Source organism: Talpa europaea (assembly GCF_964194135.1).
Source record: "Talpa europaea genome assembly, chromosome: 12".
NCBI lineage: Eukaryota > Metazoa > Chordata > Mammalia > Eulipotyphla > Talpidae > Talpa > Talpa europaea.
Window position 1 is genome coordinate 64585753 of NC_140079.1, and position 18055 is coordinate 64603807.

General features: G+C 32.1%; 1 protein-coding gene across 1 annotated transcript in view; it reads right to left on the reverse strand.

Moving 5' to 3' along the window:
• The window catches only part of DCAF6 (DDB1 and CUL4 associated factor 6), a gene marked incomplete at both ends in the record, with an annotated part of 95874 nt that overhangs the window by 58639 nt on the left and 19180 nt on the right, over positions 1-18055 (reverse strand). Inside the window, 5 exons of the mRNA XM_084251141.1 lie at positions 2451-2665; positions 5064-5199; positions 7410-7523; positions 10552-10737; positions 17721-17813. Coding sequence (XP_084107267.1) covers positions 2451-2665; positions 5064-5199; positions 7410-7523; positions 10552-10737; positions 17721-17813 — 744 coding nt within the window. The remainder of the gene's footprint in view (positions 1-2450; positions 2666-5063; positions 5200-7409; positions 7524-10551; positions 10738-17720; positions 17814-18055) is intronic.

Here is an 18055-nt window from a genome sequence, read left to right on the forward strand (position 1 = left end):
GAAGGTGGTGACACTAACAGAGATTATTAAATTTCTTCTATGTACATCTCTGAATTGTTTGATTCATTATAATTAACATGACATATTTTAATCATTTTAATACATTTTCAGAAATATTTTTCTCGTATTAGTTAATTCAACATAGAATACTGAAAAAAACGTTCAGAAAAAGGTCAACTGTTCATATGACTTAGCCTCATTTACTAACTATATAAACATATTTTGGCCAAATAGTCTACGACACAAAAACTACTTGGCCCACTTAAAATATTTGTGCTTTTCCAACTCATTCATTATGTTACAGTCACAAAGTTTGACTGTAACTATATGATAGCACACATATCAAGAGGAAGTTACGGGTCTCCCCGGTGGCGCAGCGGTTGAGTGCTGGGCTGCGAAGCTGCCCGCAGCCTCTGCAGCACCGGTTCCATCCCCGGCTGCTCCCCAGCCACCGGAGGAGGGTCCCATGGTGCGCAGACTTCTCCTGCCGCCTACTGCTCCCCTCAGCAGTGTACTTCGGTCTTTCTGCCTGCTCTGCTCCCCGCTCTGGCTCTGGTGAGTTCTCTCACCCTCCCACGCTTCTGACTGTACCCAGTGCTTGTATAAATAAATAAATAAAACTTTAAAAAAAAAAAAAAAGAGGAAGTTATGCTGAAACAAAAAAATGATAGCAGATTTCATAAACTCATAAATAGCTCCAGCACCCATTGTGTCCTTTTCTTTGTCAATTTCCTCATTCACTTAAACACACTGTCACACAAAAATTCCAAAACTTATTTATATAGAAATACTGATTCCCTGCCCCCCCAAATTTTATAGCTCTCTAACTCTGCAATTATAAAAATTAGTCATAGTTTTACATCTTACTGGAATTACAAAATTGTTGTTCATTAGCAACGTCAGAAATGTGTTGACTTCCAGCAATTCCACTCCTAGGTATTTACCCAAAGGACACAGAAACATCAATTCCAAAGAGCACCTGCACCCCTATGTTTATAGCAGTACTATTTACAATAGCTAAGCTTTGGAAATAACCCAAATGCCCAATAATAGATGACTGGATCAAGAAGATGTGGTACATATACACAATGGAATATTACTCAGCATTCAAAAAAGATAAACACATGCAATTTGCAGCAACATGGATGGCGCTGGAAGGGATCATGCTCAGCAAAATAAGCCAGAACGAAAAAGAAAAATACCGGATGGTCTCACTCATAGTAGGAATCTAGAAAATTTAAATAAGAGACCAGGAAAAATAATAACTATAAGAAAGTAAAAATCAAAATCAACAAACAACTATGAACCAGAGACACTCTATGGGGGGTGGGGGTCGGGGAAAGGAGGGATTGGGGTCAAAATAAGGAGGTTGCAATTGTATGGGGAACATAAAAATAAAATAAAATAAATAAATAAATAATAAAAAGAAATGTGTTGACTAACAGGAGTTAGTGAAGCAAAAAGCCACTGATTTTTATTAAAAAATTTCAAAAGGCATTTACAAGTCAAAGAGTGGAGTGATTAAACACATTGTAAGTTAAAAAACCAAAGTGAAAAACATGTTGGAGAAAGAAGCTTAAAGTTAAAGCAAACATTTTTCTGCTCGCTTTATATTATATATTTTTTCTGGGTTTTGCCATTATTTAAATAAGAAAATGGTTAACTATTTTAGAGTTAGCTAAGTGACAGTAAATTATTCATCTAGTTTTCATTAATAATATTGAAATATCTATTAAAATATATATAATATGCATAATATGCATTATGTATATATTTAATGCGATATGTAAACTTCCAAGAGCATATATATGTTCATGTACCAGTAGCATTACCTGTTCCTAGTTATCATTCATATATATGAACAGCAATCCCCTCCTTTCCCAGTTCTGTGTGTGTGTGTGTGTGTGTGTGTGTGTGAAGGGTTGTATGTATGCATATTTATGTATTTAACTTCTCTTTTCCTCATTCACTAAGGTAAATTTTGTAAAATGAACCCAGGGATAATATTTTATGTCACTTATTCATGACTGTGAAAAAGAGGCAGAATCAGGAGAGGAGAGGACTGCTTTCCACATGATTAGTAAATGGTAACAGGTAAAACGATTGGTGCACGAACATAAATACAAACATTAAGTCTCTTAGAAGTTTATACACCACTTTATTATTTCAATAGCCTTTTCTGTTGATTTTTCTTACTGCTGCATTGAATTAACAAAGTTAGAGAAACATTTTGCTATTAGTATTTTTTCTTTAAAATTTTTTTCATACTTTTTCCTACCATCTTAGCCTTAATTATTTACTAGCCCATTTTTTTAATGCGTATTTCATATCCCTGTTTCTCAGACTGTAAATGCCTTGAAAATTAACTCAATTTTTTTGAAGCACTTCAGGCTCCAAGTGTTACCGAATTAATATTTTCAAATAAAGAACATGGTTTCATGTAAACTTACCTCTTCTCTTCTCTCTTCTGCAGAAGGAGTTTTAAGTTCTCGTGCTGTATCATCTTTTGGGTCAAAAAGATATATATAATCTGACGAGTAACTAACAAGAATCTCTTGACCATCTTCACTGTAACAGAGAGATGTCACGCGGCAGGACTTATTACTAAGATGGGAAGGGATAAAACGGGCAACCATTCCAGTTGTTCCTCGACCTGCATAGTTCCCTAAACAAGAAATAGGAAGTTGTTTAAAATTTGTAATGTTTTTGAAGAAAACCATTTTAAAAACTCAATCTGAATTATGAAACTTGTAATTTAAGGTAGCAACATAAATCCAGCCTATCATCATATTCTATTTTTAGAAAAGGCTCTTTTTTCAATAGGGATATTCTATAACAAGAATAAAGCATAAAGCCTATATATCTTCAAAAAAGAAATTCATGATTGTCTGTAAATACAGATTACATAAATGTTTTATTGGAAATGAGTTATTAAAGTGGTGAAATTATAGTTTTAATAAATGACATTAAGTTATACTGAATCATCTTCTAAAAATTCCCCATGTTATGATAAACTTTATTGTATAAAAAGGAATAGTGATATTTATTAGCATACTATATAAAATAATGTAGTATTTCTTTTCAAATAATTCGCTCTCACTTTGTTTTCAAAAGATTTTTGATTATCATGAAAGTTTCCTCAAATGATAGCAAGAATAAGGATACTACTCTAATTTTAACTAACTTTGGTAGACATCAAAACAATACAACATGACAGAGAGAAAAGCAGTTGTTAACTTGTTTCCTAGGAACCTAGGAATGCTAAATTCTAAGAATCCCTTAAAGTTCTATAATCCTGCATAATGAGGTTTTGCCCTTCCTCACATGTCAACTGTGTCCCATCTGTTGGGAAACAATAAAGGCCTACAGTTTTATATTATATTACTGCTGTTTCCACTAAATGTTTATTCAAATCGAAAAGATTCCTCATTCACAGTTCAAACAAAAAAAAGATCCCATCTGTTTTTCCTGTTTCAGGGCAAATTTCCGGGCAAGTCTACCTTTGTTTACCAGCCAGAGGATAAAGATAAATACTGAATAGTTTCACTCATATGTGGAATATAGAGAAGCCAAACAAAGGGTCAAAAACAAACTTGAAAACCAACTCTTGAAAGCTGACCACAGATGTGAAGCATCCAGGCAGACGGAGAGAGGGAGGGAAGACTAAGGGAGGGTGAACACACTGGACTACAGTGAAGAATTATGGGTGATTTGGTGGTGTGAGAACTATGGCGACCACACCTGAGGGAGAAAGACTTTATTGTGAAAAAAATAAACATGGAAGTAAAATAACAGTAGTTCAATTAAAAAAATACATTAAAAAACCAAAAATACAAAATACCTACACAGGTGTATGTGTATTTGATGTGTGTAATCCTAACTTTTCTGATTTGGTTATTTCAGAAGTGAGTGAGGAGAAAATGAATTTGCTTTTAAGGTGAATTCAAATTCAGTTCTGCAAGATCATTAATAGCACTTTGGGATAAGCAGGCATAAATATATACTATACATTAATATACATCCAAGTCAAAAAATATATATATACATCCAAGTCACTGTTTTTTCCTAACTTTTCTATTACCTATTATCCTCCTGTTGAAAAAATGGCAACTAGGAATTACAAAACACAAGTGTTAACTGGGCTAAATAGTGTCCCTGTAATATTAACATCTACCCAGATTATCAAAATGAGACCTTCTGTGTCCTCTGGAAATAGGGTCTTTGGAGATGTAATTATTAAGATCTGTTCATATTCAATTAGGGTGAAGGAGCCCTAATCAATGGTGTCTTTAAAAGAAGAGGTAAATGTGGAGACACAGGCAAGAATGGCATGTAAATCCTGAAGTGCAGAGACTGGAGTGTTATACTTACATGCCAAGAAATGCCAAGGATTGCAAGAAAGCACCAGAGGTAGGAGAGAAGCATGCAACAGATTCTCCCTGAGAACATCTAATAGAAAATAACCCTGCAACATCTTGATTTCAAAGATCTAGCTCCAGAAATGTGAGAGAATAAATTTCTATTGTTTTAAGTCACCCACATTGTGGCAATTTGTTACCACAGTTATAGGTAACTAATACATCACTTATTACATTTTTTTTTAATTTATTTATACAAGCACTGGGTACAGTCAGAAGCGCAGGAGGGTGAGAGAATTCACTAGAGCCAGAGTGGAGAACAGAACAGGCAGACGGACAAAATACATATACACTGCTGAAGGGATCAGCAGGTGCGGCAGGAGAGGACCGTGCACCATGAGGGACCCTTGCCGGCTGACAGGAATGGAACTGGCGCTGCAGAGGCCGCGGGCAGCTTCACAGCCCAGCGCTCAACCACCCAGCCACAGGGGAGGCCCTACCTATCACGTACTACATTTTAAGGTGATAAATTAGATGGCAAAAGTATCATCCTGTTACAGTTATAACAACTTGGTGAAATGCTATTTTTTATAACAATCATTATTTAAATATATACTATTTACTGAATTTTTTGATTAATACAATATTAAAATCACAAATGTCATAAAAATCGTCTTATATTTTCTCTAACATGTATCTGTTTACCTGTAGCTCTCGTGCCCAGCATTCGCCGATCATATATTCGTACTGAGCTATCAGAACAACCAACAGAAAGATAGTACGGTATTGGTGGACAAATAGCTACAGATGTGGCGGCACGCCGGCAGTTAATTAAAATATCCTACAAAGTATAAAATATTACCAGTTACATAGAGCTTTATAGTAGAGCTGACACTATATTCAAAACATTTCCCCTTCAATTAGAAGAAAACAAAACTTTCTCAGGAGTCTTAATACAATTATATTATGACAAAAGAGGTAAACAACACCAATATTATTTTATTTTTCAGGTTTCTATTAAAGTGTTTCTAACACATTTAGCTTATGTGAAACCAAAATAAATGCACTCAGCCAAGACTCCTCCTCAGTAGTATGTACCTTGAAGGAAAATTGTTTTTTATTTAGTTTGCTAAATAAATAAATGTTGTTATACAATTCCAAAATTGACTTTAACACATTACATATTTTCTTATTAAACAATCAAAATTTTTAAAATACATATGAAATTACTACAATTTAGAGACTTTAAAAATAACCAATTTTGAAGTAATGCAAAATACATTCTGAAAAGGAAAGATATAAAACTAAATAAAACACTGAATAATATACTATATCCACATCAGCTACAAAAAGCTGGTAATCAGTAAACTCATTATTTATATTTCACATTTAAAATTTTTCAAAACTACTTACATTTCACATAATGATATAATACAACTTAAATTATTACTCACATTATTCAAAGTGTTACTAAGTCATTCAAATCATTGAAAATGCTCATTAGAGGTTCACTGGACAGTAAAGATGAAGATATAATTACCTTTGTCTATGATTAGTAATGATATTTTATATAGCATTCACAATATTGTAATATAATGTTGTTATTAAAATATAACAATATTATCAGCTGATTTTAAGATTTTATATTTTTCTTAAATTATAAAACCTTTCTTCTTACTGGCTCAGAAAAAAAAGTAACACATACACACAAATCCTGTAAGAGACAAGTTTTACTATCATGTCAACAGATAACACTACAAAATGTAGGAGCAATCATCCTAAAGATATCCTTAAGGTTTTTTGCTAATTCTCTAATATTTTGTCTGACTCCAGCTCCTCACTCTTCTCAGTTCTGCCATGTTTTTAAGTTTTATTTACTTCAAGTTTTTACTTCATTACTAACTTCAGGACATTATTTCTATTACATAGAATTCAAATGCCTTTCATAATTCTAAGAATTATTCTATTTACTATTTTTATGCTCTACTTATATTCATTTTTATATGTAAAGAAATCAAGTTTTATTAAGAAAATTTTTAAATATTCTTATTTCTTATTAGCCTTTACAGGAATTTTTGGTTAAAAAGCAAAAATTCTATGCAGTATACCACGATGCATACTTCAATATAGCTGAAAAGAATTTAGCATAACAAATTTTATTACCTACCATTTACTAAGAAATAGGTATACCAAATTTACCCAATAAACAGTGTATATTTTAAAAACTTAATTTTGCCCTCAATTCAATGCTTTTCTAATTGCATATGTGTATATGGGTACAATTATATAAAACAAAAACTGACTTAACAATAATCACCCCCGCAAAGAATATTAATAATAATTGGCTTAATTAGCAAGCACTTAACCTAATACATAGTATTTGGCTTTTATTTGGGGGCAGGAAGGAGAAGTTAATTGTTAGTAAAAACATATTTAACAATATTTTATTTTGTTTGCTACTTCATAATGATCTGAGAAAAAAAGCTACTCTTTCTAATGCATGACAGAGAAAACATTTGGAGTTGTTGTCTCAGTCATAACATTGATTGGTCAGGAATTTCTCAAATTTGAAATAGTATAAGAAGTACAAAATTGATAGAGAAGCTATGTCCTTAGGGAAGTGAACTAAAGCTGACTGAACATGTTGATAAATTCCAATTAAAATAAAAAAGGATGACATATAATTATTGGCTTACTGAATATGGAAGACTTCAAACTATGTTTTTTCATCACTGCTAATTGTAAGCCAAAATTTTCTCTATAAGTAAATGGGATATGTTGATAGATTCTTTAGGTTCTTATAAAGCCAGAATATATGCTGAGCATTTACATAAACTTTCAAATATGTTTGAAATGTACAATTAAGATATAGTTTCCTAACTTCACCATTAACATTTTAATGTTTAAAATATGATTATTAAATACACACTTTTGAAGATTTTAGGAAAATAATTTTTTTAAATTCATTCACAATCTCATACCCAGATATAATTTACTTTCCAGTTCTAATTATATTTTTTTGCACATTTTGTACAAAACTTTGATTCTTACATCTTTGCAATCTTCTTTTGTGCAGCTAGTTTTGATGCGTGTATCAAACCACCGAACAGTTCCATCTTCACCACATGAGAGAAAAGTATATGGGTCGTTAGGTACAGTCATAATCTGAAGAGAAAAACAAAAGTACAGGTATTGAAACTGTGAATGTTTAGAATATATAAGCCAAATAGCAGATCCTTAAAATATATGAATTAGTAATTCACAGAACTGATAGACAATCTAAAATTACTAGATTTCAACTTACCTCTTTCAACAGTAAAAACTGACAAAACAAGTAATCAGAAAATCAATGAAAATATAAAAAATCTGAACATTGCTATCAGTCATCTTGCCAGAACAGACATTTATAGACTACTTCACATACAAAAGAATACATCTTTTTTTCAAGGAAGTAATACTCATTTACCAATAAAGACCATATTATGAGACATAAAACAAATTCATTAAAACTAAAAGAAATCAAATCATAGAAATTATATTCTTTGACTACTATAAGTAACAACAATTTTTTTTCATATATATATATTTTTTTTTACATCATTGTTCATTTTGTATGATGTTTGCTTTCTCCACTCAGGTGCAGTCCCCGTAAAATTCCCACCACAAATTCACCCGTGAACCATCACCATAGTCCCCCGTGCTCTTCCCTCCCCTGTTCTGATCCCTCTCCCGCTTCCACCCTTGCAGAATGTCTCTGATTTATAGTTGCTTGCTAATTAGTAAGAACAAACATCAAATTCTACACAAACACCTTCAGAAAACTGAAGAGGATAAAATACTTTCAAGTTTTTGTAACAGATTAGCAATATGCTGGCAATAAAACCAAAGATAATGCAATAACAACAAAAAACTTACGAAAAACAAAACACTACATCACAGACTATCTCTCATGAACTTATCTGAAAAAAATTTAAGCACGCTGAACACATGCATATGACAATGTGAGGGTTATTTCTGGAACCCAAACTGATCTTAATTTTGAAAAATGAATATAATTCACCATATTAAAAAACTAAAAAATCAATATAATACTCTCCAAAGATGCTGAAAATTCATTTGACAGAATCCAATATCCATTCCTGGTAAGTATAAGAAGTAATAGAAGTAACAGAAGGGAATAGAAGCTCAACATGATTTTAAAAAAGTATCCATGAAATATAGCAGTTGTCCTTAAACCTTGGGGGATATATTCCAGTATCTTCAGTGGATACTTGAAACTGGATATTACCAAACCCTATATATATTACGTATTTTCCTAAACATACATACCTATCTATAATAAAGTTTAATTTATAAATTAGGCAGGCACAGCAACAAAATAACACAGAACTAGATGAAACAGGGAAACATAGCTTAATCAAAGAATCAAAGTAAATTTCTAGAAACTAACACTAAAGACATATGAATTCATTAAAAAAATTCAAATTCATCACCTTAAAGAAGATGAATGAGTTATAAGAGAATTCAAGACAACTAAGTGAAATCAAGAAAACAATGAATGAACAAATGAGAATATCACCATGAGACAGAAACTGGAAAAAAGTGTCAAACAGAAATTTTGGATAGAAAAAAATAAAAATAAATCTGAAACTTCACTGTAGGAGATCAGAGTGGATTGATTAAACAGAAAAAAAAATCATAAACTTGAAGATGAGTCATTTAAAATTATCAAGTCAGGAGAACGAAAAGGGAAAAAAAAATGAAGAAAACCTGAGGAACTTATGAAATATCAACAAATTGACCAATACACTTTTTTATGGGATTCACAGAAGAAGAAGAAATAGTGACGGACAGAGAGTTTCTGTTTGAAAACATTCTAATTTTCTCACCAGATTTGGCTGAAAACTGCCTAAATCTGAAGGGAAAAAAAAAGAACATTCAAATTTAAAAAGAGGTCCTTAAGAAGATATATTATAAACAACTTGTCAAAAGTCAAAGACACAATCATGAAAGCAGCAAGAGAAATGTGAATCATCATATATATGACAAACCAGAAGGGAGTGGGATAATATATTCAAAGTTCTGAAAGGAAAAAAACTGTGAACCAAGAAAACTATATCTAGCAAAATCATTCTTTAAATATGAAGGAGAAATAAAGACTTTCCTGGATAAACAAAAGCTGAGGGAGTTCATCACCACAAATTCCGCCTTATAAGAATTGCTAAAGTAAGCCCCTTCAAGTTGAAACAGAAAGATGCTCGGCAGCAACACAAATGTATGAAAGTATATCTCTGGTAAAGATAAATATAAAAACAAATGTAGAATTCTGTAATACTGAAGTGAATTACTGAAAATAAACAACTTTCAAATAAGGTATAAAATTACAAAAGTAAAAACATTAATTTATAACATGTAAGTGAATACAAAAAGATTATTAATTTGTGATAGTGGTAACATAAAATGGAGGTAAAGGAATAGAATTTTTGTATGTGATTAAAGTCACTATCATTTTAAAACACTGTTAAAACTAAGATTTTTATATAATCCCCATAATAACCACAATGAAAAATCCCATAGAAGATGTAGAGAAGAAATCAAGAAAGGAACCAAAGTATGTCACGACAAAACTACAAAAAATTCAATGAAATGTATAAGGCAGTAAGACAGGAATACAGATAAAATAATTAGAAAACATGTAGAAAAAAATTAATGAAGTGGCAGTAATACCTCTTTTCCTATCAGGAATTACTTTAAATGTGAATAAGATAGTGTTGGAAGTATATAGCAACAAATGTTACATGAAAAAATAAGATCTCGAAACAATATAATGGTACCCCTTAATGCACTGAAAAAGAAAAAAAAAACCTAAACCCAAAATTAACATTGGACAGAAATAATAAATACTAGAGAGCAGAAATAAAGAAACTAAACAATAAACACATATCAGTGAAACTAGGTTGGTATTTTTAAAGACCATGAAAATCAACAAATCCTTACCAAAAATAGTAAGATACATTTTCTGAAATATTCTACTGAAAACTAAATATTCTGTCAATAATTTCTTTGCTTACATATGCCTGAATATATCCAGATACATACAAACAAATCTACACACATATACACACATTATTTACAACATATAAACTTATACAAAAACATACACACTTGTACATATATCAACATAATACTGTACCTCATAGGTAGTTCCGTAATGGCACGTAAATTGGCATTGCCTGTTGGTTTCTGCATCTTGCTCAACATTGGTATAAAATATTACTCCATCTCCAGAGCACGATACAATCTGCTTATCATTTGTACATGGTAAGAACTTTGCACTAAATATATTTGCTCGGTGCCCTGAACGAATTGTTGTTAAAACCTAAAACACACAGAAAAAGAGATGCTTGGTAATTCACTGTTACCTAGTGAAAAACATTCATACTTAATATACTTATAGGCAGTAAAAATTCTCATTAACATTCTCATCTCAATAAAAAATTATCTGATTCTAAATTATCATAATTAGGAAAAAAATCAGAAAGAAGAGATATTCATTCCTCTCCCCAGATGTGAAGATTGAATATCATCAAAAGAAATAGTGCCATGAAAACTGAATATACATAGTTCCACCTATTCGCTATATCTGACTCATTCATAGATCTTAATAAAAAAGACTATTTGATAGATTTTTTGAAATTGTACTAATATAATTTGTTTAGAATTAGGACATAAAAATAAACTGAATCATAAAATACGAGTAATAAAATGGCATATAGATGAGGTTACAAAAAAGTATCAACATCCAATTTCTTAATTATATTTATAAGTCTAGAATTCTGTGTCAGAAATAAACTAAGTAATTTAATATTTGAAACTTATATTGCAAATAAAGAACAAGTTTAAATGCTTAAAAATTGAGGAGAGGGGGAGAATCTGACAAAAACTGATTTTTTAGTATATGTGCTGCCAAAGCGAGCACCAAAAACTGATTTTTAAAAAGGGTAAATGTCCAGTCCACAAACATATACAAATCATCCCTAAAAATGTGAAAAAGTAAGAATACATCCAATTTTATTCATAAGGGAAATACAAGTTAAAACTACACTGAAATACTAACTCCCACTTATTAGAATGACAAAAACTCAAAAGCTTGAAACACACTGTATAAGCAAGGCTATGGGGAATGGGCTCTTAAACATTTCTGGGGCAATAGTTAAATAGTAGACGACCAACGGAGAGGAATTTAACAATATCTCAAAAAGCCACATATGCTTTCACCCACTTTGACAACTGTTATGTCTAAGAATTTACCCTAAGAGATACCTTCAACCATAGACACATACACAAATGCACAAACTGTTCATGGGGTTATTATTTATAATTAAAAAAATAGACTGATTGAAAAACTACAGTATATTTCCATAATGTACTTATAATGGGAATTTAAAACAATGGGAATATCTAGAAAGCTTTTAAAAAAGTGCTAAATAGGAGGGCCTCCCTGGTGATGCAAGGGGTTAAGCACAGCACTATGAAGCAATTTGCAGCCTCTGTAGCATGAGTTCAATCCCTGGCCAGCCAGGGAGCAACCGACATGGCATGGCAGACCTCTCCTGACTTGCCCACTGCTCCCCTCAGTAGTGTATTTCAGTCAGTCTACCTGTTCTGTTCCCCACTCTGTCTCTGGTGAATCCTCTCACCCCCCGCATCTCTGGCCTGTAACCCTGCTCTTGAATCAATAAATAAATCTTTAAAAAAAGAGAAAAAAAAGAAACAATAGGAGTAAGTCAAAATACACCAAATTGGTTTGAAATGTCCCACTAAACAAATTGGGAACAATTTGAGCATCAACAAAGATTGTAAGTGATAGATTATAATACATTGAATCAAAACAGAAAGCTATAATTTCATAGTAATTTTTTTAAAAAGTGGTAGCGACAAAGGAAATGCTCTTATTTACAGAATAGTAGCAATTAATAAGTGTAAAAGACAGAACAGAATGAAAAATCACTATTTTGTAATCACACTGTAATGATTATAGCAAGAATCAAGTAATACTAACAATAGTGTATGAAGATTTTAAAAGTATATTGTAAAATAGTCTCAACATAACACCTTACATGAAGTTTATTACTTACAAACGGTAAATGTATCTATGTAATAGAGTGATCAAAGTTAACATCACCAGTAAGGGGATAAACTAGTATTTTGTGCCACTAACTATTATAACCTGTGGAAACTTAGCAAATTATTTAGTTGTAGTATACTCATGAAGAAACAGTCGGACAAATGCAAATTGAGAAGCACTCAAAACTGGCCTGATATACCAAAACAAGAAGAAGACAACTAACAGTACAATGTTATGAAAAACCAAAAAGTTGGACAAACTTATTTAGGAGACTAAGGAAATAAGACAACTAAATGAAATGTGTGATGTTACACTGAAAGAGGCATGGCAGTGATAAAGAACATATTTGAAATAAAGGAGATATATGAATATGCTATGTACATGTGTGATCGGTGTATATGTGTAATATACAAAGTCATTACATATATTTTTATATAATAATACACAGTCAATTCTCATTATTACCAGTAGTTATGTTCTATAGTCACCACAGACACTGAAACAGCAAGTACTGAATCATTGCTTCTAGGGAAATTAAGGGTCAGGTTCCTGAGATTCTCTAGTCACATTTTCATGAGTGGATCAGTATATAACTTTGTCTTATGTGTTTCTGTTCAGAGATACTTTGTTGAAAAAATATTGCTGATTCATTAACACTGACCTTACAGCCAACAAAACTGTAACTCATGCCTGAATAAAGCTAACCTAAAATATTTTATGAGCACATCCCAGTATATTGTTTAGGAATACTAGAATCTTTTAAAAATGCAAATCATATCAATTGCATATCTGAAAAATTCAGTGGTTATTTTAATTAAACTGAAATGTAAGCTCCTTAATATAGCCTATCAAATCTATTTTCTGACCCCTGCCAAGTATGTTAACTTCACTTTGTACCACTTCTTTCTAAATAATCGTCGAAAGAATCACTCATAGCAGGAATCTAGAAAACTTAAATAAGGATCAGGAAAATGAATAACTATAAGAAAGTGAAAATCAAAATCAACAAAAATTATGAACCACAGACACTTTATGGGGGGTAGGAGGCGGGAGGGGAGGGATTGGGGTCAAAATAAGGGGGTTGCAATTGTATGGGGAATATAAAAATAAAATTAAAAAAAAGAATCAGTACTCTTAAATAAGTACTCGTGTATATAGCTAGTAGTTTCAACAAAATTTAAAATTTTTAAATTGTTGAAACTGAATCTATACAACCAATACATTTATGCATAGTACTGGAGGTAAATAGCATAAGGTTGATTTTAAAAAAATCATATACACTTGCAAACAGTTACAGCTTTAGATAAGTGAATTTATTAATATTTTGTGCATGCTTTCATTAGACTATTGCATTATAATATTTATTCAGCAAACATTTAGGAATAACACCCTATGGAGACAGGAGTTGTCAGAGTAACAGCCTGAGATGAAAATGACATGTTGACAACTGAAATTAGTAACAAATGTGAAGGTGAACTTGATGTAACATGATCACTTCGCTAATCATGATGTTACTTTGGCTAATCTAGAAAGTCAAACAGGTATCTCTTTTCTCCTCATGTCATAAAATGAACCTTCCAAAACTTCAAGCTAGGGCCAAAAGGATCCAGACAGAATATATATTTTTTAATCTCAAATTTTTTAATTTGGTAAAAATCACCCCTCTCTAAGCCCAATCTATAGCCCAAAGGCATAAAATATAAGTTTACTGCCTTTTATTAATATTTACTGGGTTCCAAGTTTATGACAGGTAATTTACTATGCGCTGAGGAAACAAAAAAAATCGTCATTGCCATAAAGAAGTTACAGTGTAATGCTGAGCAACATGCAAATACCCATAATATAATAAAATATAATAATCGAGTTATTCACAAAGTGCAATGAGAACACAAGCGAAGGAGTGACCACATTTGCCTCGGAAAAGCTAGAGCTATATATAACACAATAAGAGTTGAGACTAAGGATCAATTTAAATATGCCAAATAAGTGGGAAGTATGTGGGAAAGCAGAATATCCCATGAAGAGAGGAAAATGCTAACAAATTCAAGACTAAGAAAACAACTTTTTGTGTTCTGAGGCCTGTAGTTACTTGACTGAGGTCAAATCAAGAAAAATTTTGCACACACTATATATTCAGGATTTTTTCATAGAAAGTGCTAGGAGGTTACTTGAGGGCTTACTTCCTTCTTTTTTAACTATAAATTGCAAAGGTAGTTCCTTTGTGTGGCATCTCTTATTGGAATCCACTCCTGATCTGAGTCAATCCTGACCTGTTTTTGTCTACATTACCTTCACAGCCATCAAAACTATAGTATATAGATGCTCAGACTGACAAATATCTTCAGAGCAAAAGAGCTCACTTCTCTGGGGTTACCTTTCCCTTCTATTTTGGTAATAGATAATTCCCTACTATCAAAGCAGTTGTTACTTTTAGGACAATTTTTAAAGTATTTAATCAACCATTTTTTAGCTCTTTTCAGTGAGAAGACTAGTGCAGATAATTAGCCCATAATTTTTGGAAAATAAAATTTCACAAATTTCTATGTTTATATGATTAATATATGAGGCCATTCATAAGGGGCATCTACAATCTCTTAAATCTACACAAAGTTTCAGAACTTTTCTTTTTTTAAATTCTATTTATTTTTGTGTAGAAGAGCTGGAGTATAAGCCAGAGGTACAGGGGGTGAGAGGATTCACCAGAGACAGTGGTGAGAAGAGCAGGTGGATTTACTGATTTACTGAAATATACAGCTGAGGGGAGCAGCAGGTGAGACAGGAGAGGTCTGCTGCACCATTATGTCGGTTAGCTCCCTGGCCAGGGATTGAACTCAGGCCAATGAAATGGGCCATCACCATATTAGCACTGAGACTTAACCCTTGGGCCAGCAGAGAGGCCTCTCAAAACTTACTCACAACAAATAAATCTTCCTATGAACTCACAGGATTGAAAATAGAGTCAAACTAGAAATAACAAATAATATTGGGCTTATAATCAAAAAGTTCAGATGGTGCAAGGGTGCACTGGTGAAGGAAATTCTATGGGGACTACACCTGAGATGGGAGTGGGAAGCAAATATTGTTTAAAAATGAATAATAATGTAAAAAAATAATAAAAAAATTAAAAACTTCACTCTTTAATTAATCCTCAATGTTTTAAAATTTTTTAAAAATCCTATATAATACCAATTTTGGGTCTATTAAACCACTGTATGAGCAAAGTTTTTATACTTAAATCTTTTAAAAGTACTATCTGATTAATCATTTCTCAAGTTAGAAATGAGAAAGAGTAATCACTTTTCCAACTGATCAACTGCAAATGATCAAAAAGCATTTCACACCTACATTAACCCAGGAAATTTTTGCTATTATAAGAAAAGTACTGTCCTAGTAATTGCAGATCTAAGAGAATCAGGGTTTATAAATATCAAATTTCTCTACTAAGTCTAAACAATTAAGTAAGGCTATTGCTGAAATAAAATTATGACCTGTATTTTAATCAAGAACAGTCTCAATATGCATACTTCAATTATACAGATTGTACTGAGACCCATGCATCGATGTCATTTTTTTAAAACAAGCAAATAAAGGAGAAACAGAGCTCTTAAAATTTATTTCATTGTGTCTATTCACCAAAGAATTGAAAACAGGGACTTGTGAGAGGTATTTATTTGTACACCCATATCAACAGCAGCATTATTCACAATAACTAAAAGGTGGAAGCAACCCAAGTTGCCATTGACAGATGGAGTAATGTGGTGTGCATATACATGTATACACAAGTACACACACAGAGACACACACACACGTATGTGTGTATATGGTTATGTAAAATGAGTACTATTCCAACTTAAAAAGGGAGGAAATCCTGATACATGATACAACATGGATGAATCTTGAGGACATCACGCTAAGTGAAAAGTCAATCACAAAAAGACAAGTATTGTACAAACATTTATATGAGGTACTTACATAAGTTAAATTCCTAAAGACCAAAAGTAACACTGATTATCAGGGGCTGGGAAAGTGAAGAATGAGTTACTGTTTAATGAGTACAGAGTTTCACCTTTGCAAAATGAAAAGAGTTCTGTCGCTAAATGGTAGTGATAGTAGAATGTATTTAATGTCAATGAACTGAACTCTAAAAAATAGTTAATTTTATGTTATGTATATTTCTCCACAATTTTAAAAAATAAGAGTGAAGCACTACATCTTAAAAAAAATTATCGTAGGGCTCCCCAGTGGCGCAGAGGTTGAGCGCTGGGCTGCAAACCTGCTCACAGCCTCTGCAGCGCCGGTTCAATCCCCGACCCCTGGACGAGGGTCCCACATGGCACGCAGACCTCTCCTGCCGCCCACTGCTCCCCTTAGCAGTGTACTTCGTCGGTCTGCCTGTTCTGTTCCCCACTCTGGCTCTGGTGAATTCTCTCACTCTCCCGCGCTTCTGACTGTACCCAGTGCTTGTAAAAATAAATAAATAAATCTTTTAAAAAAAAAAAAATATATCCCAGTAGTATCTGGATCAGTACTTTGTGTATTGTGAGCATTAAAATTCTGATAGTAATAATCAAAAAGCACTCCACATACATATTAATCCGGGAAATTTTCACTAATCTAAGAAAAATGCTGTCTTAGTAACTATGGACTTATGAGAAGAAGGGCTTGAAAACATCAAGTTTCCCTCTGCTAAGTAGGGAAATTTAAGCAAAGCTATTTCTGCAGTAAAACTATTATGTGCCTTGTAATCAAGCATAGCCTCTTTTCAGGCTAAAAGGCCAATAACATTTATTTAAATATCTATTTAAGTAAAGGAAAAAAGAAATACATGAACCATTTATTCTGTAAGATTGCTAATATTATAAATAAGACTTTGGTCTGCCAATCAACCATGTTCTGACAGAAAAAGTTGTATATTTTCTCTATATATATGAAATTTAAAAAGCCAATAAAAATCAGAACATAATTAATTTTAATAATTTTAAATAATTAAAATTCAATATGACATCCTGGTTTGAATTGGGTGTCATGAAGCATTTCACTAGAACCTACTCACTGTTTTTAAACTGAGAAAACCCACTTTCTTAAGCTGCTTCACTTAAGTTTATTAGATTTTGTAAGCATAAAATTTAAAAAAAAACAACACATTGTCTCTTTTTCTCCCAAAGAATAGTTTTTCTAACTTTTTTTTTTATCTTTTTCTCTCATGAAAGTGTAGATTTTTTTAAACACTTTACCTTTCTGCTGTAAGGATTGCTAATTACTAATTTGGTGTCATCTGAGCCAGATAAGATATATTCTCCAGTCTCATTCCAACAGATTGTATTAACCTAAAAAGCAAGTGAAAAAGAAATTTAAGCAAAATGGATATAAAAACAAGTAAGCCATCACTTAACTGACAGTTCAAAACTTGTACCACTAACGGAGATTCTATCTATTGTAAATATATTCACCTATTTATTAAAAATACTGACTTCCATTTAGCAAACACAAGGCTCTGATAATTGACAATGAATTGTCTTGAGTCTTTTTGAGATTAAAATTTATTTTAACTAATCTATATTCTATTCAG